We start from the raw sequence: 22,919 nt of genomic DNA on the forward strand, positions 1-22,919 counted from the left end.
ATGGTTCACAGAGCTGTGCTTTCAAAAGAAACAACAAAATGATGACATTGGAAGAAAGAAAATGGAAGGAGGCAGGCAGAAAACTTACAATTATATATAAGATATATAAAGGTCACATATAAAATATATATAAATGAATGTAGAAAATCTGGAAGTACATAACCAAAAATGTAAATAGCAGGTTCTCTCTACAGTGATTTGGAAATGATTTTAATGCTTTTCATTTTACTTTGCTGTATTGCTTCCTTTTGAATAGAACTTTTTACAATGAACATGTATTTGTTTTGTCAAATAAATGTACATGTGTATATAAAACTATTTCCTTAAAAAACAAATTTCCCTTTGTAACAGAAGGAAAACACATGGTCATTCATTTTTTAATAGCTATTGATTTTTCAGTAAACATGCTCACCAAATTATGCAATATGATCTGACATGGCATTTTACTAGAAAAAAATTGATAAATCAGATTAGTTGCTTGAAAAGTATTTGTTCAACACATAACCAGTTTCAATTTGGCAGCTCTTCTGATTCGTGAAACTAATTATTGCTCATGTTCACTTAAGGTTTGGCATTTGGTCAGTCCTTTCTTCAAGAAGCCAACTTGATGAGTCAATGGTAATAAACGGGTTTGTAAAACCACAGATTCTGTAATAAGTTGTGGTTTTAGTAAGAAATAATTTCTTCGAGGATTTTATACTACAGAGAAATTATCCCATAAAGGAAGTCTAACATGACATACAAATGGCACATATAGTTTTGTCTTATTCTAAGTAATCATTTCATGTAATTTTCTTGAAAAGTATATTCTTTTTAAGGAAGTACCGGATAAATACACATTCTCCTCCTCTCCTCCATGTACCACAGGATCAAAACATGGCCTAAAATGTTTCACTAAAGCCAACAAAACTGATCCTTCAATCACAATCATGATGATGATAACTGAGCTTGACTGATAATGGCTGATAATTCCATACACATCAAATTTTCAAAGAAATTCAGTCTCAGCACCTCTATCCCCATGTATATTTTATATTGGCTACTGAAATATCTAGCTTAATTCAACACTTGAGATATATGAGCTATCCTTGATCATGTGACGAGTTGTTCAAATATCAACATCTGATTATAGGGGTGACCTTTATGAAAAGAGGATTATGCCCAAATGAACTTTCTGAGGATAGCTGCAAACAAACTTAGAAGTAAATGCTATTACTGCAGATTTTATACAGGCATTTTTGTGATATGTTGAAATGTGTGAATTCATATTTTAAAAAGTTCTACATTATTGGTTTTTTTTTCTCTTTTCTCAGATAGATAAGATATTTCGAAGATCCAGTTTAAATCATCATTACATCAAGTCTCATGTTGTTGACTTTAGGTAATCACAACTAATTAAATTTTATGATGAAAGGAAAATTTGTATTACTTAGTTATTTCTTGTCTGATTTGTGGATAGGATCTAAAAATCTTAGATTCACCAAGAGCAGAAATATTTTAATATTATTACATTTAATTATTATTCCTTCTTTACAGAGTTCCTATAGGGAGAGCATTTCTTAGCTTAGGTAGTGATACAATATATTCTACTGGTCGTCTTCTTAAAAGACTTTTGTATTCAGTTAAAGAATCTTACAATCCTTGAATACTCTTCTCTGTTTCACTTTATTTTTTAACAATAGATATTGTAAATTTTTAAAAATCAACACACACACATACACAAAGTTGATGGATTTAACAAGCATTTTTTTATGTATTTTTCCAGAAAAAAAATTATAGAACTCTTACTTAGCTTTCTCTGAATATGATCAAGTTTTACAAGCAGGGGATAATTCTGGTATTAACAACACCTATATGATACAGGAAGGAGGAAATCCGTGACAATAGAATACATAAAATTATTTGTTGCATTTTCTTGAAGATATAACTAGTATTTAAACGTTAAAGTATAAAATAGTCGTAACTATGGTTATGACCTCACTCATTGATTCTTGTGTTTTTCTTTTTTAGGTCAAGTAGTGACGGTTTGAAAACAGATGTATTGCTTAAGTTTCAGTTTGTTTCTAACAATGCAGACATGATAAAAAGGCAAGCTGACAACATTTTGCATGAGAAATTGCAATTAAATGAAAGCTTCTTGAAGATAGATACTTCATTACCATATCTTAAAGGCAAGAAATCCCATTTTCCTTCCCTTGTTAAGAGTTTATTATTTTGGTGCACTGGGTGTTATAAGCAACTAATGAATCATCAAACTTTACATCAAAAAGCAGGGATGTACTGTATGGTGACTAACATAATATAATAAAAAAACATTAAAAAAAGAGTTTATTATTTTAACAATCTTCTCATCTACAGAGAAAGCTTTATTTCACCATAAAATGAACGCATTTTTCATTTTTAAGTTTCTCATTTACTTGATAATAAACAAATCTCCACACAATCAACACCAAAGATTATCTTCATTTGATTAGTATGGAAATAATTATGAAACAAAAATTGTAAGATAACCCAAATATAATAATATTTCCTTTTTTTAAAAGAAATAATGGAGTTGTTTGAATTAATTAAGCATGTATGAGATAAAAACCTACACTCTGCAACTAATATAGTAATCTATAGTGCTTCTTTCTGTTGTAATACTCTCTCCAATCAGAATCCAGACTGTAAGAGTGGTATGAACACAGAAATCATATGTGAGGCACAAACACTATTTGGCTCCTCTGAAAGGAGACATGTAATTTTTTTCTGACACTACCGTAAGCCTTCTTACAGCATGCAGGATAGGATTGGCCCAGGGCATGGAGGAGACAGAAGAAAAATGCCAGACCCTGATGATACCTGTCTCTGGCATAAAAGCACCATGTCATTTGCCACAAAGGCATCAGGAACTGGGTTATAAATATTTGGGGTATGAGGTTAAACAAAGCTTATTATAATTCCAAGGCTACTGTTAGATTTGTATATATTAACTTTGAAGTTGCCATGTTTTACAAGGATTTGTGTAAGCTATGAAATGAGACTGTAAGGCTAATAGATAATTACGGTTACTAAAAAGTTTTCTCTTGGTACTTTTTCCCCGAAAACTGTTTCGGAGGGCTAGAGCAGATATATTATAATATGTTAACAGAAGAGAAAATTACATTAGAGGTTTCATTATAGGTTTTGAAAGTCAAAAAGAAGAGAAAAATACCCTGAAGATAAGAAATTGAAGTTTCTGTGAGTAATGCCCAAAATTCAGTTTTGTTATCATGCAGATAGAACAGAGTAGACTCTGAATCCAGTGCACTGTGCTTTAGATAGCAGAGACAAACTTTCTGAAGAACACTTTTGTTGAAGATGTAGTGGTATTTGTGAGATTTTGATTAAAAAAAAAATTAATTTAATCTTGAGCTCCCATTAAGCCAAATGTTACAAACTTAAACTCATTTCTGGATCTATCTGCCCACCCCGACACCTGCTTTGTGGTGTTAGGGTACTTAGGTCCTTTGTAGTGTTGCTGGATCAGAGTGAGGGATTGGTCCCTTCAGGCATCTGCTAGCATACCATCCATCACCAGATGTTCCATTGCCTATCAGAGGAAGTTACTGTTAAGACATTCCTCATTCCTGTGGAAAGCTCTCCTCAGATTCATCATTCATCCAGAGACTTCTGGCTTACCAAGGGTACTCAGAAATTAATTTGTACTTTTTTAATTTCATCTCTTTCTGCAAAAGACTGACAATTCCTTGAATACAGGAAATATGTTTTCTGTAGTTACAGTCACATCCCCGAGATTAGCACAGAACCCATCAAAGAGCAGGAACTTGATATTTGCAAAATGTTTTATCTTTAATGTTGTAAACTAACTCATTCTCTTGAAAGTGGGCAGGAAACAAAAGCAATCTTAAATTTAAAAACCCCACAGAACACTGAAGAAACTAGAATCATTCCTCTTTCCATACAGAGTTTTAGAACTACATGAAAATACACAAAAATCTTAAAAACAAAACTTGAGTTTCATTGGGTAAGAGAAATCATTTCAGCATGTACAGTAAAAAGAAAAATGCACAGAATGCATTCTAGGGGAAATTCTGCACGTAGCGGTGGGAAGAACCCTAAACTAGAACTCGGGAGACCTGTGTCTTAGCAATAACCATAGTAGTGCAGCCTGGGATAAGTTGCTGAAACTGTCTTAGTTCCTGTTTTGCAAAAAGAAAAGAGCAGCAACAATAAAACTCATCCTTTGGAAAAACTTAAAAATGCTTTGAAAAGTACAAGTATAGGGGTGCCTGGGTGGCACAGCAGTTAAGCGTCTGCCTTCGGCTCAGGGCGTGATCCCAGCGTTATGGGATGGAGCCCCGCATCAGGCTTTTCCGCTATGAGCCTGCTTCTTCCTCTCCCACTCCCCCTGCTTGTGTTCCCTCTCTCGCTGGCTGTCTCTATCTCTGTCAAATAAATAAATAAAATCTTTTTTTTAAAAAAAAAAAGTACAAGTATAAACATATTAATGTAATGTATTATTTTATGGACTTTCTCAGACATCATTAGCAACCCTGATCCTAGGAAGTTGAAGAATTGATAACATGTCTTCAAAAAGGTAGCTGAAAAGCTAAAACACACATATGGCCCCAAAACACAAATATTGGAAGAGTTAGTTGGCAAATATCTTAAGTCTAACACGAAAGAAACAATGCAGAAATGTATTAGGTATAATCTTTCAAAAGTAACTTATACAGGATCATAATAAAGTTCAAGGGAAAACTTTGAGTTTAGCTTTCACAGTTAAGTGCAAGTTTGCTAAATAGTTGTCTATGTAGATCTTCTTTTAAAAAAGTGCAGAATTTAAAATGCTCATGGATAATTAGGTGAATTTTTTCTAAAATTTATAGCCTTGTGAACATTTCTTCCATTTTATAGAAGTCAGAATTCTCTAGTGATTCCAAGTGACTAGGGAAGGGAAGGGAAGGGAAGGGAAGGGAAGGGAAGGAAAGATGGAAGGAGGAAGGGATGGAGAGCAGGAGGAAGGAAATAAAGAAAAAGGAAAGCAATTAGTTGAAAGAACAAATTAGCTAAGATTGTCAGTGTCTCATAAAAGCATTATTTTAGTCTTTGATTTTACTCTATGACCACCTTTCATGAAATCATTAAGTTATTCTTTTATTATCCCCAAATATGTCTCTATTTCTGTTTCCTTTCTTCATTTAAATACAAAAAATATTTTAAAAATGCATGGAATTTACTTGTAGGGAAGAAAAATAATTTTCCCTCTACCCTTTAGAGTTCTTGACTATAATAAAAGATCCCTGTAATAAAAGATGGTTAACAAGAAAAAAAGAAACATAAGTTTATTAACATGTATACATGGGAAATAACTAGAGGGAAATGAATAACTCAAAGAGGTGGCTTAGAATTTGGCTTCTATAGTATCTTCATCAAAGAACAATAAATTTGTGGAGAAATGACAGGACAAAGGAGAGCAGTTTTAGGCTTCCAAGGGCAGAGATAAAGGCTAGTTAGTAAAGTGTTATGAGGATTCTTCTGGTGCCTTCTCAGACTGTCAGTGTCCAAAATGGTCTCTATGGATTAACCTTTCTCTTTCCTGGCAGAGAGAAGAGGAGGGAAACCTTTGTAAATTTATGTTCTGCTTTTAGGCAAATTGGCAAAGAGCAAGAGGAATATCTTGTATCTAATTCTTCTTAATTGCCTTTGACTCAGAATAATTCATATGCCAAAGTGGCATATTTTAGGATTGGCATAATCTGATGTCCCTCAAACTCTAAGAGGAGGTGTAGGTGGTAGTTTTTTGAAAAATCTTTAAGTCGATTATGTTGGTTTTTTTCATGGTGTTTTTAAAATGTATAAACTTTTCTTCTAAGTCTTTGTGAGTTATCTCAGATCAAAGCCAAATAATATATGATATTGCCTTTATTCAGACTAGTATAATTTAAAAACTTTTAAACATTTTATTTTTTTAATTTATATTTATTTTATTTTATTTTTTATTTTATTATGTTAGTCACCATACAGTACATCCCTGGTTTTTGATGTAAAGTTCGATGATTCATTAGTTGCGTATTAACACCCAGTGCAACATACAATACGTGCCCTCCTTACTACCCATCACCAGCCTATCCCATTCCCCCAACCCCCTCCCCTCTGAAGCCCTCAGTTTGTTTCTCATAGTACATANAGTCCATAGTCTCTCATGTTTCATTCCCCCTTCTGATTACCCCCCCTTTCTTTATCCCTTTCTTCCCCTACCGATCTTCCTAGTTCTTATGTTCCATAGATGAAAGAAATCATATAATTGCCTTTCTCTGCTTGACTTATTTCACTTAGCATTTTCTCCTCCAGTTCCGTCCATGTTGCAGCAAATGTTAAGAACTCGTTCTTTCTGATAGCTGAGTAATGTTCCATTGTATATATGGACCACAACTTCTTAATCCAGTCATCTGTTGAAGGGCATCTCGGTTCCTTCCACAATTTGGCTATTGTGGACAATGCTGCTATGAACATTGGGGTAAAATCATTTTGCTGGTCTCAAAGTTTTCAAGTAGTAGCACTTTTACCTTCTACACTTAGTATTTAACATATTTTATAGCAGTTTTATTTAGCATAAGAAGAAGTTAACCAGAAGATTTATCTTTAATATTTCATTTAACCCATTTTGTGTCTAGTTTCCAATCAAAAACTGTACTATCTTCTTTAACCAGAACCGATATCTCATCCACTACTGAAAGAAATTTTAAGTAGGAAAGTGAGTATTTAGTTGGAATAAGAAAGAAATCACAACAAATCATAAATTTTAAAAAGCTAATACTCTGAATATCATACAATCCAGAAAAAAAGAACATTATTTTTATAATTAGTACCTTGGTATACCTCTGTAATACCTTATTGTTTTCCCCTTACATTTTTGGGCTGCACACTCTCTGATTAGTTTTTCAAATGACAATGTTTTATAATATTCTATAAAAAGAAATGAAAGATAATACAGACTTCCACTAGGATGCTTGATTTATTTTTTTAAATTTAAATTCAATTAACTAACATATAGTGTATTATTCATTTCAGAGGGGGAGTTCACTGATTCATCAGTCTTATGTAACACCCAGTGCTCACTACATCACATGCCCTCCTTAATGTCCTTCACCCAGTTACCCCATCCCCCACTCACCACCCCTCCAGAAACCCTCAGTTTGTTTCCTATGATAAGAGTTTCCAATGGTTTGTCTCCCTCTATGATTTAGTCTTGTTTTATTTTTCCCAACCTTCCCCTATTACCCTCTATTTTGTTTCTTAAATTCCACATAGGAATGAGATCATATGATAATTGTCTTTCTCTAATTGACTTATTTCACTTGACGTATTTCACTTAACATAATACCCTCTAGTTCCATCCACATCATTGCAAATGGCAAAATTTCATTTTTTGATGGCTGAATAGTATTCCATTGTGTATGTGTGTGTGTGTGTGTGTGTGTGTGTGTGTGTGTATCATATCTCTTTCATCTGTTCATCAGTCAATGGACATCTGGGCTCTTTCCATAGTTTGGCTGTTGTGGACATTGCTGCTATAAACATTGGGGTGCAGGTGCCCCTTTGGTCACTACATTTGTATCTTTGGAGTAAATACCCAGTAGTGCAATTCCTGGGTCAGAAGGTAGCTCTATTTTCAACATTTTGAGGAACCTCCATACTGTTTTCCTGAGTGGCCGGACCAGCCTACATTCCCACCAACAGTGTAAGAGGTTTCCCCTCTCTCCACATCCTCACTAACATCTGTCATTTTCTGACTTGTTAATTTTAGCCATTCTGACTGGTGTGAGGTGATATCTCATTGTGGTTTTGATTTGTATTTTCCTGATGATGAGTAATGATAAACATTTTTTCATGTGTCTGTTGGCCATTTGGATGTCTTCTTTGGAGAATGTCTGTTCCTGTTTTCTGCCCATTTCTTGATTGGATTATTTGTTCTTTAGGTGTTGAGTTTGATAAGTTCTTTATAGATTTTGGATACTAGCCCTTTATCTGATAAGATATTTATAAATATCTTCTCCCATTCCATGGTTTTTTGGTTTTGTCAACTGTCTCCTTTGGTATGCAAAAGCTTTTATCTTGATGAAGTACCAAGAGTTAATTTTTGCCTTTGTTTCCCTTGCCTTTGGAGACATGTCTAGCAAGAAGTTGCTGTGGCCGAGGTCACAGAAGTTGTTGCCTGTGTTCTCCTCTAGGATTTTGATGGATTTCTGGCTCACATCTAGCTCTTTCATCCATTTTGAGTTTATCTTTGTGTGTGGTGTAAGAATATGGTCCAGTTTCATTCTTCCGCATATGGCTACCCAATTTCTCAATACCATTTGTTAGAGAGACTGTCTGTTTTCCATTGGATATTCTTTCCTGCTTTGTCAAAGATCAGTTGACCATAGAGTTGAGGGCCCATTTCTAGGTTCTCTATTCTGTTACAGTGATCTATATGTCTGTTTTTGTGCCAATACCATACTGTCTTGATGATTACAGCTTTGTAATATAGCTTGAAGTTCAGAATTGTGATGCTACAAGCTTTGGTTTTCTTTTTCGACATTATTTTGGCTTTTCAGGGTCTTTTCTGGTTCTATACAAATTTTAGAATTATTTGTTCCAGATCTGTGAAAAAAGTTGATAGTATTTTGATAGGGATTGCATTGAATGTATAGATTGCTCTAGGTACCAAAGACATTTTAACAATATTTGTTCTTCCAGTCCATGAGCATGGAACATTTTTTCATTTCTTTGTGTCATTTTAATTTCTTTCATGAGTATTCTATAGTTTTCTGAGTATAGATCCTTTGCCTCTTTGGTTAGGTTTATTCCTAGGTGTCTTATTGGTTTTAGTGCAATTGTAAATGGGATCAACTCCTTAATTTCTCTTTCTTCTCTCTCATTGTTAGTGTATAGAAATGCAACCAATTTCTGTGCATTGATTTTATAAAGAATGGTTGATTTTTAAAAATATTTTGAAATAATTATAGATTCATGGGAGGTTTCAAAGAAATTTCAGGGAAATCTTATGCACTTGCATGCTTCCTGCAGTCTTTGGTAATGTTAACATCTTATACAACTATAGCACCTGTCAAAGCCAAGAAATTGACATAAATACAATCCATAGAGCTTATTCAGATTCCACAGTTTTATATGAGTTCGTTTGTGCATGTGTGCGTATGTGTGTATGTGTAGGTATAGCTCTGTGCCATTTTATCACATGTGTAGCCTTTCATAACTACTACCATAGTCAATATATTCAACTCTACCATATCAAGATTCCCCTGTGTTACCTCTTTGTAAATACACCCATCTCCTCTACCCATCCCAAGCCTCTGACAACTACTAATCCATTCTTCATCTCTTTAATTATTTTATTTCATGAATGTCATGTAAATAATATACTTTGTATCCTTTTGAAATTGATCTTTTCCACTCAGCGTGATTTCCTTGACCTTCATCCATGTTGATGTGTGTATCAATAGTTTGTTCTTTTTCATTGCTGAGTAGTATTCCATAGTATTTCACAGTTTGTTTAACCGCTTATCCCTTGAAACACATTTGGATAGTTTCAAAATTTTGGCTATTACAATGAAGCTGCTATGAACATTCATATATATGTTCATATAAGAAAATTAGTCTCTATTTCTCTGGGATATGTCTAAGAGTACAATTGCTGGGTTGATAAAACTATTTTGGGTTTTGAAAGGAACTACCAAACTACTTTCCAGAGTAGCTGTACATGTTGTATTTCCATTGGCAATGTATGAGTGACCTAGTTTCTCTGCATCTTTGCCAACATTTGGTATTATGACTATTTTTCATGTTGGCCTTTCTGATAGGTATATAATGATATCTCATTATGGCTTTAATTTTATTTTCTCCAATAGCTAATAACACCAAACACCCTTTTATGTGTTTCCCATCTATACATCCTCTTTAGCAAAATATCTGTGCAAATTTTCTAATTAAGCTAATTTTTATTTCTTAAATGTTGAATATTGAGAGGTCATTATATATTCTCCATATGAGGCTTTGTCAGATATGTAATTTACAAATAATTCTTACTATTCTGAAATTTGTCTTGTCATCCCATAAACAGAGTCTTTCAGATAGGAAAAGTTTAAATTTGATGTGATTCAACCAATTGAACTTTCATTTTTATGGACCATGTTGTTGGTAATAAATCTAACTCTTCCCCTAGTCCTGGTTCCCTGACAATTATTTCCTATGTTCTGTTCTGTAAATTTTATAATTTTACATATTACAGTTTTTAACATTTTATACTAATTTTTATAAGTTTTATGGTCTCACATTACATTATATCTTACATTAAAGTCTAAAATCCATTTTGAGCTCATTTTTGTATAAGCTGTGAGGGTTTTTTTGTCATTGTTCTTGTTAATAGATATTCAATTGCTCCAGCACTGTTTATTGGAAAGGCTGCCCAATTCCACTGAATTACTTTTGCTCCTTTGTCAAAAAATAATTGGGCATTTTTGTGTGAATCTATTTTTGGGTTCTCCATTCAATTTCATTGATGTATGTGTCCATCTTTCCACCAGGATCATACTGTCTTGATTACTGCAGCTATATAGCAAGCTTAATATTGGGAAGAATGATTCTCCCACTTTATTCTTCTTTATCAAAATTATTTTAAATACTCTAGTTCCTTTCTAAATAACTTCAATAATAATCTTGTCTATGTCTACAAAAAAAAACCAGATTTTGACAGAAATTTTGCTAGACCTATAGATCAGTTTGGGGTGAATTGACATCTTTACTATGTTGAGTATTTTTTTTTTTGAGGTAAAATTCACATAACATAAAATTAACCATTAACCATTTTAAAGTGTACAATTTGGTGGCATTTAGTTCATAATGTTGTGAAACCATCACCTCTACCTAGTTTCAAGACATTTTTATGACCTCAAAGGAAATCCTATATCAATTAAACAGTCACTCATTCTCCCTTCACCCAGCCCCAGACAACCACTAATCTTCTGTCTCTGTGGATTTATCTATTCTGGATACTTCATATAGATGGGACCATATAATATGTGACTTTTGTGTCTGGCTGCTTTCACTTAGCATAATATTTTCAGAGTTCATCCATGTTTTAGGATGTATCAATACTTTATTCTTTTTATGGCTGAATAATATTTCACTATATAGATATAATGCATTTTGTTTACCCAGTCATCACGTGATGGACATTTGTGCTGTTTCCATTGCTTGTCTATTGTGAATAGTACTGCTATAAATATTGGTGTATAGTATTTCTTTGATTACCAGTTTTCAATACTGTTGGATATATACCTAGGAGTGGAATTGCTGGGCAATATGATAACTCTATGTTTAACTTGTTAAGAAACTATAAACTGTTTTTCACAGTAGCTGCATCATTTTACATTCTCACCAGCAAGGTTTAAGGGTTCTAATGTCTCCCAATTCTTACAAACACTTGTTATTTTCCAATTTTTTTATTGTGAGTGTGATAGGTTGGTGTGGTGGTGTGATAGATGCCAAATTTTGTTGAATGCATTTTCTGTATCAATTGGCATAATCATATACTTTTTTCTGTAGCCCGTTGATATGGTAGGTTACACTAATTGACTTACAAATATTAAACTATCCTTATATACCTGGAATAAATCTACTTCATTACTGTACTATTCTTTATATACAATGTTGGATTCAATTGATTAAAATTTTGTTGATCTAAATTCGTGACAGATATTAGTCTGTTTTCTTGTTTAACTAGTTTCAATATCAGGGTAATACTGGCCATACCAAATGAATTAGGAAATGCTCTCTTTTGTTATAATTTCTAGAAAGGACTGTGTAAAAGTGGTATTAATTCTTTGAATGTTTTGCCAAAATCTCCAGTGAAGCCACCTGGGCCTAAGGTGTTTTCGTTGCATGTGTGTGTCTGTGTGTGTGTGTGTGTTTTCATCTTTTATTACAAATTCAATTTCTTTAATAGTAGGACTATTCAGGTTACCTATGTCATCTTTGCCGAGTTTTGGTAGTTTATAGTTCTCAAGGAATATGTCCTTTTCTTTTAAATTGTCAAATTTATGAATGTAAAGTTGTTCAAAGTATTCCTTACTTAACTTTTTTTCAGTTTTTTTTTTTTGGTGAACATTTATTTTAAATTCTTCTATGCATATACTCTCAGGTCAGTATGGTAACCCTATGACTTTTTTTTTTTTATTAGTTTCAGAGGTATAATTTAGTGATTTGTCAGTTGCATATAACACCCAATGCTCATTACATCAAGTGCGCTCCTTAATGACCATCACCCAATTATCCCTTCCCCTCCCCAACCTCCCCTCCAGCAACCCTCAGTTTGTTTCCTAGAGTTCAGTGTCTTTTATGGTTTGCCTCCTTCTCAATTTTCATCTTATTTTATTTTTCCTTCCCCTCCCCTATGTTCATCTGTTTTGTTTCTTAAATTCCACTTAAATTCTGACTTATTTCGCCTAGCATAATACCCTCTAGTTCCATCCATATCATTGCAAATGGCAAGATTTCATTCTTCTTGATGGCTGAGTAATATTCCATTGTGTATACACACCACATCTTTATGAGGCGGGGATATGGGGATATCTTTTGTGATATCCCCTCAATTAATTCCTGATATCGGTGATTTGTGTCTTCTCTATTTTTTCTCTATTTTTATCTTTGTCAATCTTCCCAAAGTTTATCAATTCTATTGATTTTTTTTCTTACAACCAGTATTTTTTGTCTCATTAATTTTTCTGTTTTTTTCTGTTTTAAATTTTGATTGAAATTTTGATCTTCATTGATTTTTTTCCTTACATTTCCTCCCTCTTCCTTACTTTAGGCTTCCTTTGCTTTTCTTTTTCTGTTTGTTTATTTGTTTGCTTATTTGTTTTTTTAGTTAGGAACTTGAGAATATTAATTTGAGATCATTTCTCTTTTCTAACATAAGCACTTAGTGCCATGATTTCCTCCTGTAATGCTTTAACTGCCTCCCACAATACTTACTATGTTGTACTTTCATATTCACTCAATTCTATGTAATTTTTCAGCTTTCTTTGGGACTTCCTTTTGCACCCATGTATTATTTAGTAGTCTGCTGTTTAATTCCCAAGTGTTTGGAGATTTTTCTCCTTACCTTTCTGTTATTGATTTCTAATTTGACCCCACTATGAACAGAGAACAAATTCTGATTTCAATTCTTTTAAATATGACACAGGATATGTTCTATTTTAATGAATGTTCCAAGGTTGTTTAAAATGTGCTTTCTGTTATTGTTGGGTGGAGTGTTTTATAAATGTCAATCAGACCTTGTTGTTGATGGTGTTGTTTAATTCTATATCCTTGCTGCCTTTCTGTCTAGTAATCACATCAATTATTGATATTGGAGGGTGTTGAAGTTATTGCTTTGATGTATTTTGAAGCTCTGCTATTTGTAAACATTCACTTGAAATTGTTACATAGTCTTAGTAGATTGATCCTTTCATCATTATGTAATGTCCCTCTATGTATCCAGTAATTTTTTCTCTGAAGTCCACTTTATCTGATATTAATAGAGCCACTACTGCTCTTTTTTAGATTCATATTTGTGAGATCTTTTTCTATCCTTTTACTTACAATTTAGAAATTTCAGTGTAAAAAGAAAATAGTTGAGTCATGTTTTCCTAATTACACTCTGTCATTCTCTGCCTTTTAATTGATGTATTTAAACCATTCACATATTAATGTGTCTTGTTCCTCTGTTCCTTTTTTCCTCCCTCCCTGTGGGTAACAATATTTGTTTTAGAATTCCATTTTGATTTATTTGTAATGTTTTTGAGTTTATCACTATGTATAGCTGTCCTAATGGCTACGCTAGGTATTAACATACACACACATAACATCATAGCCTACTGGTGTCAACATTATACCACTTCCAATGAAGTTTAGAAACTTTACTTCCATTTGGTCTCCTTGCCCTTGCCATTTTTTAGATACATTTTTCTCTATATATATTTTGCTCATCAGATTAGTATTTCCTCTCTATATATTCTGCACATTAGGTGGTGTTGCATCTTTTGCTTCAACCATAAAATATGTTTAAAGAAACCTATGAGGTGAAAAATAGTCTCTTATGTATATTTCTGTTCTTACACATTCTGTCTCTTTCCTTTCTGAAAGTATTGGCCTTCTACTATTATCATTTGCTTTTTGTTTGGAGAGCTTTCTCTAGCCATTATCCAAGAGTAGGTCTTTTAGAAACTAAAATTCATTTCCCTTCATCCTAGAATACCTTTATTTCTAGATATAGTTTCAATGGATATAGGATTCATGGTTGATAGTTTTTTCTTTCAGAACTTGAAAAATGCTATGCCACTTCCTTTTGTCCTCCACGGTTTCAGATGAGAAAACTGCTGTTATTTGAACTGGTGTTACTTTATAGGTAACGTATCATTTTTCTGTTTTTAAGAATTTTTTCTTGTCTTTAGTTTTTAGTAACTTAATTATAATAGGTCTTGGTGTGGATTTCAGTTGTTCCTATTTGACATTTTCTAAGCTTCTTGAATCTATACATCTCTGTCTTTAGCCAAATTTGGGGAGTTTCCAACCATTATTTCCTTGAATACTTTTTCGGTCTCACACTCTTTTTCTTCTCCCTCTGAAACACTGATAATATGAATGTTAAATCTTTTATTATCCCACAAATCTCAGAGGCTTTAATTTTTTTCAATCTCTTTTCTCTCTGTTCTTCTGAGTAAATGTTATTTAATTTCATACAAATTTATTGTGATTCTATCCCCCATCTCCACTCTATTATTAAGACCATCCAACAGGGTTATTATTATTATTATTATTATTATTATTATTATTATATTTTTCAGTCCTATAATTTTCCTTTGCCCAGTGTGGAGCCCAACATGGGGCTTGAACTCACAACCCTGAGATCAAGACCTGAGCTGAGATCAAGAGTTGGGCGCTTAACCAACTGAGCCACCTAGGCACCCCTCCATTTGGTTTTTATAACTTCTATTTCTTTGCTTAGATTTTATATTTTTTCCCTTGTTGCAGGAGAATTTGTAATTGACTGCTAAATTATTTTTCTGGGATCTGCTTTAAAATGCACATCAGATACTTCCAACATCTTATTCATCTCAGTATTGGCATCAGTTGATTGTCTTTTCTCATGCAGATTGTGGTTTTCCTGGGTTTTGGTGTGGCAAGTAACTTTTGTTTGTGTTCTAAACATTTTGGTTATTATGTTAGGAGATTCTTGATTCTATTTAATTCTTTTATTTTAGCAGGTAGTCCACTTATTTTGGTTTAGAGTATAGATTCTCACCTACTTTCATTGTTTCAAAAGCAATTTAGTTTTCAGAGTCCTTGCAATACTATTCTAGTCTTATGGAGCTTCCTCTCAACCCCTGCTGCCAACAACATATATGTGAGTAGAACAGGCTTCTCTAGGCTGCCTTGCATCCCTGGCCCATCCTCTGTGGACGTGTGCAGTGGACCTGAACCTATTTATGTCACTGGGTATATAAAAGTTGATGTCGTCCCTGTGGGTGTGAGTCTGCAAGCTGCTGCCCTGTTTAAGAAGTGGGGTTTGGGATGGCCAAGTGCTTCTTGCTGTCACTACTGCTGGCAAAATGGGATAGCCAGCCCTGTGTTGTGAAGCAGGAGGTGTGAGCTCCTCACTAGGTCTTTGTTGTGCATCTTCTTTCCCAGTATTTGGATGGAGCAAACAGACTTTTCTTAGGAATTTTTGTCTATGCCTCTTGATGGTTCCAGATTGCAGGCCTTCCTTGGTCTCCAGTCCAGGGTATATGTGAGATGAACATAAAACTAGGAAACTCACCACATTGTCCTTAAAATACTATAGTCTATAGCTATTTTGCCTTCCTCCTTCCAGCTTTTAGAGTTCTTTTATTATTATCTGCTAGATAATTTTCAGGGTATTTAGTTGTATTTATAGGAGAAGAGCAGAGCAAAGTGAGTCTACACAATCTTGTTCTAGAAGTGGAGCTATTTAACTTCTTTTATCTTGCAGGTGGAACACATCTACTAGATAATGTTTAATCATTTACATATGAGATATAGCATCACCATGGAAGTTCATCAATAGTTTCTGCTGATAGAAATGATCCTAAAGTTATCTGTGAAGTAACCATAATTCCACCCCCTCACTGATCCATAACCTACAGAAGGTGACACTAGACTATAATTGACCTTACAGTGAAATGGTTGTGGGCCAGCTTTTTACCTTGAGAAGTATTTAAATCATGTCCTTAATAGTTTTGCTTCATGATATTATTGTGAGGATATAGCAGTGTTTGGTACAGTTCCTGGTATATAGGACTCAGTAAATTATTAGTTATCATTACTGCTCATTATTAACTCAGCAAGTATTTACTGAGGACCTATTTGTGCCAGGGACTAAATTACCTGTCCTCATAGAACATTTTAATTGGAATAAAAAAGATAATGGCCCACTAAACAAGTAAATAAACAAAGTAATATCAAATAATATGAATTTCCATACACAGAATAGAGAGTGGGAGGCTATTTTGATTTGTTATGCAAAGCCTCTCCCTAAGAAGAGGATTTTTAAGCTGAGATCTGAATGACAACAAGGAACCCACCATGAAAATGGTCAGGAGAAGAGCATTTCTGGCAGAGGGGACAACTAGAATAAAGACTGTAGGAATACCTTGGCACAGTCAAGAAACAGAAAGGCCAGGGCGGCCACTGAGTAGTGGCAGAAAGCGAGAACAGTTCAACATGACCACAAAGACATAAATAGGGACCATGTCATGCAGATCCAGGTAGGAAGTTTAGGGTTATTTGAAAGATCAGGGAAGCCACTAGAGAATTATTGTTATTGGCAAAACCTAATTCTAAGGGATTTATTGTCATAAACATAAGCATAGTTCCTGGCAGATGAACACAATGTTCCTCTTTAGAGTCTGACTGAAAGATTCATTAATTTGCAAGCTTACCAAAACTCTACGTTGGTTTTCATCTTAACAAAAATATGGATCTGGATTGATTATTATACTATCTGGCATTAGGAATAATTCATATAATTTTGGGGAATAGTCACTGATCATGCTTTCTTCTGTTTTAGTTTATGATAAAATTACTAACATGTTTTGAGGATTTGTCAGTACACTAGTGGTTCTTTATTCCAGTTGGAGCCTCTGTGGAGATGTCAGGCATCTAAGATGCTTTGAGTCCCTTTACCATATCACTAATGTATGAATGAGGACAGAAGAAAATGGTGTCCACCGTATAATAGTACATATATGAAAGTAGTCCTAGATCCTCTTCTGCTTAACTTACATTTTAATAAATTAGCCTGGCTAAATTAATTAGATGTAGTCCTCCTTCGTGACAAACAATATCATTCTCTATACCAATGATTTTAAAATCATAAACTGGATTTTTCTAGAGTCTGCAAATAGTCAGAAGAAGGGTTTAATTTATATCGAGGCCTCTCCTTTTTATAGGATTTTACTTTATTGCCTTTAAATTAAGAAATTCCTGAATAATTCAGTTCATCCCAACCAGAAACATTCATGTCATGTAGGCATAGTATTTTCAAATTATAATTGTTCCATTGCTGAGCAATCATCTTGTTTTTTTCCAGATATGAATGAAGCACAAGCAGAGCACATCCTGAACAGCTGTAAGTTTGAGAATATCACTGCAATGTTTGCAAATCAAATGCTAAAACTCAAAATACTGCTAGAGTTTCTCTATCCCCACGTTTACCATTTCCCCAAAGTATATAATATCTCTGAATGAATACATGACATAACTCTCTGTAAGGGGAAAAATAACTACTAATAATTGGGAATGTCTATTTAGGCTCCTGAGAAATAACTTGTTATTCCTCACAGAAAGTTTCATTGACAACTTCTTTTAACAATTCCTTATTATTTCATCATATTTATTTTATTTAGCTCACTTTGTTAAAGTAGAAAATTTTGCTTAGAATTAAATGACACCCATTAACTTTAATACATGAACTTTGACACTTAAGTTATAGTAGAATAATGGTTATAATATTAGACAAGTATTTTAAGTGTACAGACGGCATTTTTCTGCAATAAACAGTGTACATTTGACACTCAGAATTGTCAAATATCCCTGCAATAAATTGCCATACATAAGAAAATGACCTAGAAAGATATGGAGAAAAAACAAATCTTAAGCTGAAGTTGCTTTAAATGTACCAGGGAGGATATTGAATAGTTTATTTTTTTAAGTTAATCCTTTTTCAATGTGAATAATCACTATTCTATTATATAATTTCAATTAACCTTTTAAAGGCAAGGCAAACCTATAAATGTTTCTATCTTTAACTATGTGCCAAGTACACCTACACATGTTTATAACTCTGATTTTAAATAGCCATCCTATAGCTATACTCGTTGTGAGCATAGCATAATGTCTAGAGAAGTTAAACCTCTATGTTATACACCTAAAACTAATGCAATGTTATGTGTCACCTAAAATAAACAAATAAAATAAAATATATAAATACCTATCTTATTTCCTTCTGACAGGTTGTGGAAGAGGGAGGGAGTTTCCGTCCATGGAAAGAATTGCTGATGGTCATCCTGCAAAAAAAGCTGATTGGCCATGGCAAGCCAGCCTGCAAATGGACGGCATCCATTTCTGTGGAGCTTCTTTGATCAGTGAGGAGTGGCTCCTGACTGCAGCTCACTGCTTTGACATGTAAGTCCTCAGTCTGTACCAACAGGATCACCAATTTCAATTTCTTTCCTCACCTTCATTTCCTATAATTCTCATCCTTTTTCATTCTTTTTTTTTTAAGATTTTTAAAATTATTTATTTGAGAGAGAGAGCATGAACGGGGGGAGGGGCAGACTCCCCCGAGCAGGAGTCTGACATGGGTCTCCATCTCAGGATCCCCAAGACCTCCAGGACCCCAAGATCATGACCTGAGCCAAAGGCAGACACAACCGACTGAGCCACTATGTTTTTCATTCTTTTATGAGCATCTTAGGCTCCCACTGGAACTCGTGATTGTGAAGCAGGCTTAGGAACAAATGACAGTTACTAAAGAATAGTAGAAAAGTTAGAGAATCTTCATCTCCAACTGAAAATATATTCTGGAGAATATATTTTCCAAACTTTAAGAACAAGCCAATGCTGTCAAAAGTTAAACACACTCAGCAGTTTTCTGAAGATATATGGTAGATTTTTAAAGATCTCTGCTAATATAGTATCCAGGCCCACAAACTTATATCAGATTATCCCACATGAATATCTTTAGTATTGCACTTTTGTATCTTTTTTGAAGATTTAACATATGGCATATATGGAGATAATAAAGAGATAATAATAATTCTAGTGAAATTCATATAATATGGGAAAATATTCTGGGTAAAATGTTAACTAAAAAGAAAGGATGAGAAAACAATATATAAGGTGTGGCTCCAATAGACACCTCTTGCTCTCCTTTTCCCTTTCCTCCCTCTCCCCCCCCATAGCTATACAGACATGTATATAACTGAATGCATATGAAAGTACACGTGTGTGGATATGTACATATGTGGGTACATGTCTAATTTTTATTTATTTATAGTCTCTTCAACGAATCTGTATTACTTTTATAATCAAAAATAGCAAAAATATTTCGTTCCCTTTAGAAAAGACAAACTCCCCCTCAAGGGAAGGAATTTAAGCTACCTTAGAATGGGGGCATTTGTATCAGCTAAATGAAGCAAAGCAGCCCTGGGGGGAAAGCTTCAAATAAGGTGGTAAGACCCATCAAGTATCACCTTAAACAATTTGCCACCTCTATGTCCCATGCTGATTCAGAGTCCTGGGCAACTTTAAATCAGAAATGAATCAACCATAATCCTTTTAATCTGTGATCAGTTACAAGAACCCCAAACTCTGGATGGCTAGTTTTGGAACAACTCTCAGCCCTCCACTGATGAGAAGAAACATACAATCAATTATCATCCATGAAAACTATGCTGCCCATAAGCACGACGACGACATCGCTGTGGTGAAGCTCTCCACCCCCGTCTTATTTTCTAAGGATGTGGGCAGAGTCTGTCTCCCAGATGCTACTTTTGAAGTCTTGCCTCAGAGTCCAGTGTTTGTCACTGGATGGGGAGCATTAAAAGCTAACGGTGAGTATCTCTGTTAAAAAAAAAAAAAAAGCTAAGCAAAAAATGCAAACCCATCTTCCATTTGAATGGAGACATAAAATAAGATTCAAAATCACAATATTGAAAATAAGAGATGAAATCAAGATGTCGCATGAAAAATATCACGAAACAACAAATAGAAAAACCCAGATATGGTGACTTATGGAAACTTTGGCTAGAATGATTACACAGCTATCTATGTTACATGCCTTCTTTATGGGCTATTTTGGAAACTAGTTTTAACTTTATTTTAAAAAATTATTCAAGCATATTTTTTCACATCCCTTCTTTCTGTTGCTGTCTTCATATGCAGAGATTCTCCTATGGCTGCATTAATCCTAAAGTATGTGATTTGTGAGCAATAATAATGATAAACTGCTGAAATGTGTCATGCAACTCAGCAAAAACAGCCTTAAGCAAACATTTTAAATGGCATGCATGATGTTAAATATTAAACGAGGCCCCTCTGATCCATATATCTATGGAGCAGTTTTTGAGCCTCAGGATTTATAAAGTTCACAAGTATGACATTTTACTACATTTAATAACACAAAATAAACTGCAAAGATAGATCTTTAGATTCTGATGTGAGTCTCCAGTTTCTACCTCTCTTAGGTGAACAATTTACATATAGTTTAATATGCCTCTGAATTTCTGATTCCTGTTCCAAACTCTTGTTAAAAAGTTGTAGTCTTCTTTATGTACTTTCTCCAAGTATAGCTTTTGTCTACCAAGGCTTTGTCACTTCATTTTTATAGAAATCTGCTTTCCTTCAATATGTACTTCAAAATTCTGACATTGGGTCCAGGTTGTTACACTGTTTTTATAATCTGAGAATTCTCTTCCTCATCTCTGGGGGTTCTGCCCTGCTCTATAGTAAATGGTGAAGAGTACAAAGGGGAATCAAATCCTTTGGGGTTAGACAGACCACTTATGATGGAAGTAGAAATGGATAGCATCTACCACTAGGGCAATACCAGTGACACTTCCTCTAGACCCTAATTAAACTTAACACCACCCACTCCCAGAGTAGTAGTTTGTGAGTGATTTGGGACTTCATCATGAATCATTCAATGCCCAATGGTGTGCAGATTACTAAGCATTGATCTGCTTACTCCAATAAGAGGCATACTTTTCAGGAATAACATTATAAATTTATAAGACATCAGTCAAAACTTAAGTAATAAATATTTGATTATGGTTTTCTCTGCATTTTGAAACTGAGACAAGGACTAAGGTTTTCTTATCTTACCTCCCAAAATTTATCCAATTATGTCTAATTAGAAATCTTGAAACCAGACAGCTTGTAAAATGGAAACTTTGCATGCTGGATAATTTCTTCTTTGAATAGTCAATAATGTAAAATAGCTTCTTATATATGGTTAAGCACTTAAATTAACTTTTTAAAGGCTGAGATTAAAGAATGATAAGAATTTACAATTTAAAACCTAGCATCCTAGACTAATTAACATAACATAAAACATAAAAGTAGGTACACAGAAATTATAAGTAGTTGAAAAACAGTTGATTAAAAGCCTAGGAAAATCTATACATTTTAAATGTCACTTAGAACACAAGAGATCGTACTGAATACTGCCGAAGCATCTATGCAAAATAGTTTAGATGGTTCTAAAAATCTGTATAAAGAACAGATGGTAAGCAGACTCTTTCCCTGGGAGCATTTCAAGGAAAATCAGAAATGAAGAGAAAATGGTCACATAATGACCCTCTCATGCTTAAAAATGGTGAAGAAATTCACTAGACCTTAGGTAACTTTTATGACTGTAGAGGATTTAGGCTTAGTTTTTCAGCAAGATGGTCAATCCTAGGTAAGTGAATTTACTAGTGTTAATACAGAGGATTAGATTTATTTACAGTTAGCGATAAAATCCCTAGTAACCTAGATTTTCTCAGCTCTAGACTCACCAGCCATCATTAACATTGAAGTGCAACTTTCAACCAGGAGGGTTTTAAATATGTAATCCTGAACTCTACAATTCAGTCCAATAGCTTCCATTGACTGAAATCTGAATATGGGACAAAACAGTATCATAACTGGGCCCCCTGGGTGGCACAGCGGTTAAGCGTCTGCCTTCGGCTCAGGGCGTGATCCCGGCATTATGGGATCGAGCCCCACATCAGGCTCTTCCGCTATGAGCCTGCTTCTTCCTCTCCCACTCCCCCTGCTTGTGTTCCCTGTTTCGCTGGCTGTCTCTCTCTGTCGAATAAATAAATAACATCTTTAAAAACAAAACAAAAAACAAAAACACTATCGTAACTGATTACATTAATTATTTTCTAACCCTCACAATAAACATGTGAGATAAGTATCATTTTCCCCTTTTACAGGTGAGTAAAATGATGCTTAGTAAGATTAAATAACTTGCACAAGGATAAATAGCACATAAATTGTGCAGTGTTCAAACTCATATGTGCTGCCTCCAAAACCAGAGCTTTTAGCACAGTATTACCCTGACTAGTTGATCAAACTGACAGCCCTGCCCTCCTTCCTCTTCTCAATTGTTTTTGAACCTGTTGTAAACAGAGCACCCATCTTTATACGAAGGACTAATACAGTCTTTAAAATAAAAGCTGTTACACTTGGCGTTATACGCAACTAATGAATCATTGAACACTACAACCAAAACTAATGATGTACTATATATTGGCTAACTGAATTTAAATTAAAAAAAAAAAGAAAAAGAAGAAAAAATAAATAAATAAATAAATAAATAAATAAAT

The 22,919-nt window shown here is 34.1% G+C and overlaps 1 protein-coding gene across 1 annotated transcript in view; it reads left to right on the forward strand.

Annotated features, from left to right (window-relative positions):
- Positions 1-22,919, forward strand: part of LOC100481887 (transmembrane protease serine 11G) — a 49,966-nt gene that overhangs the window by 22,620 nt on the left and 4,427 nt on the right. Inside the window, exons 4-8 of the mRNA XM_002929922.4 lie at positions 1,314-1,381; positions 2,011-2,171; positions 17,636-17,674; positions 18,558-18,729; positions 19,900-20,159. Of these exons, the coding sequence (XP_002929968.2) occupies positions 1,314-1,381; positions 2,011-2,171; positions 17,636-17,674; positions 18,558-18,729; positions 19,900-20,159 (700 nt within the window). The remainder of the gene's footprint in view (positions 1-1,313; positions 1,382-2,010; positions 2,172-17,635; positions 17,675-18,557; positions 18,730-19,899; positions 20,160-22,919) is intronic.

The sequence above is a fragment of the Ailuropoda melanoleuca genome, chromosome 11, assembly GCF_002007445.2.
Source record: "Ailuropoda melanoleuca isolate Jingjing chromosome 11, ASM200744v2, whole genome shotgun sequence".
Lineage (NCBI taxonomy): Eukaryota > Metazoa > Chordata > Mammalia > Carnivora > Ursidae > Ailuropoda > Ailuropoda melanoleuca.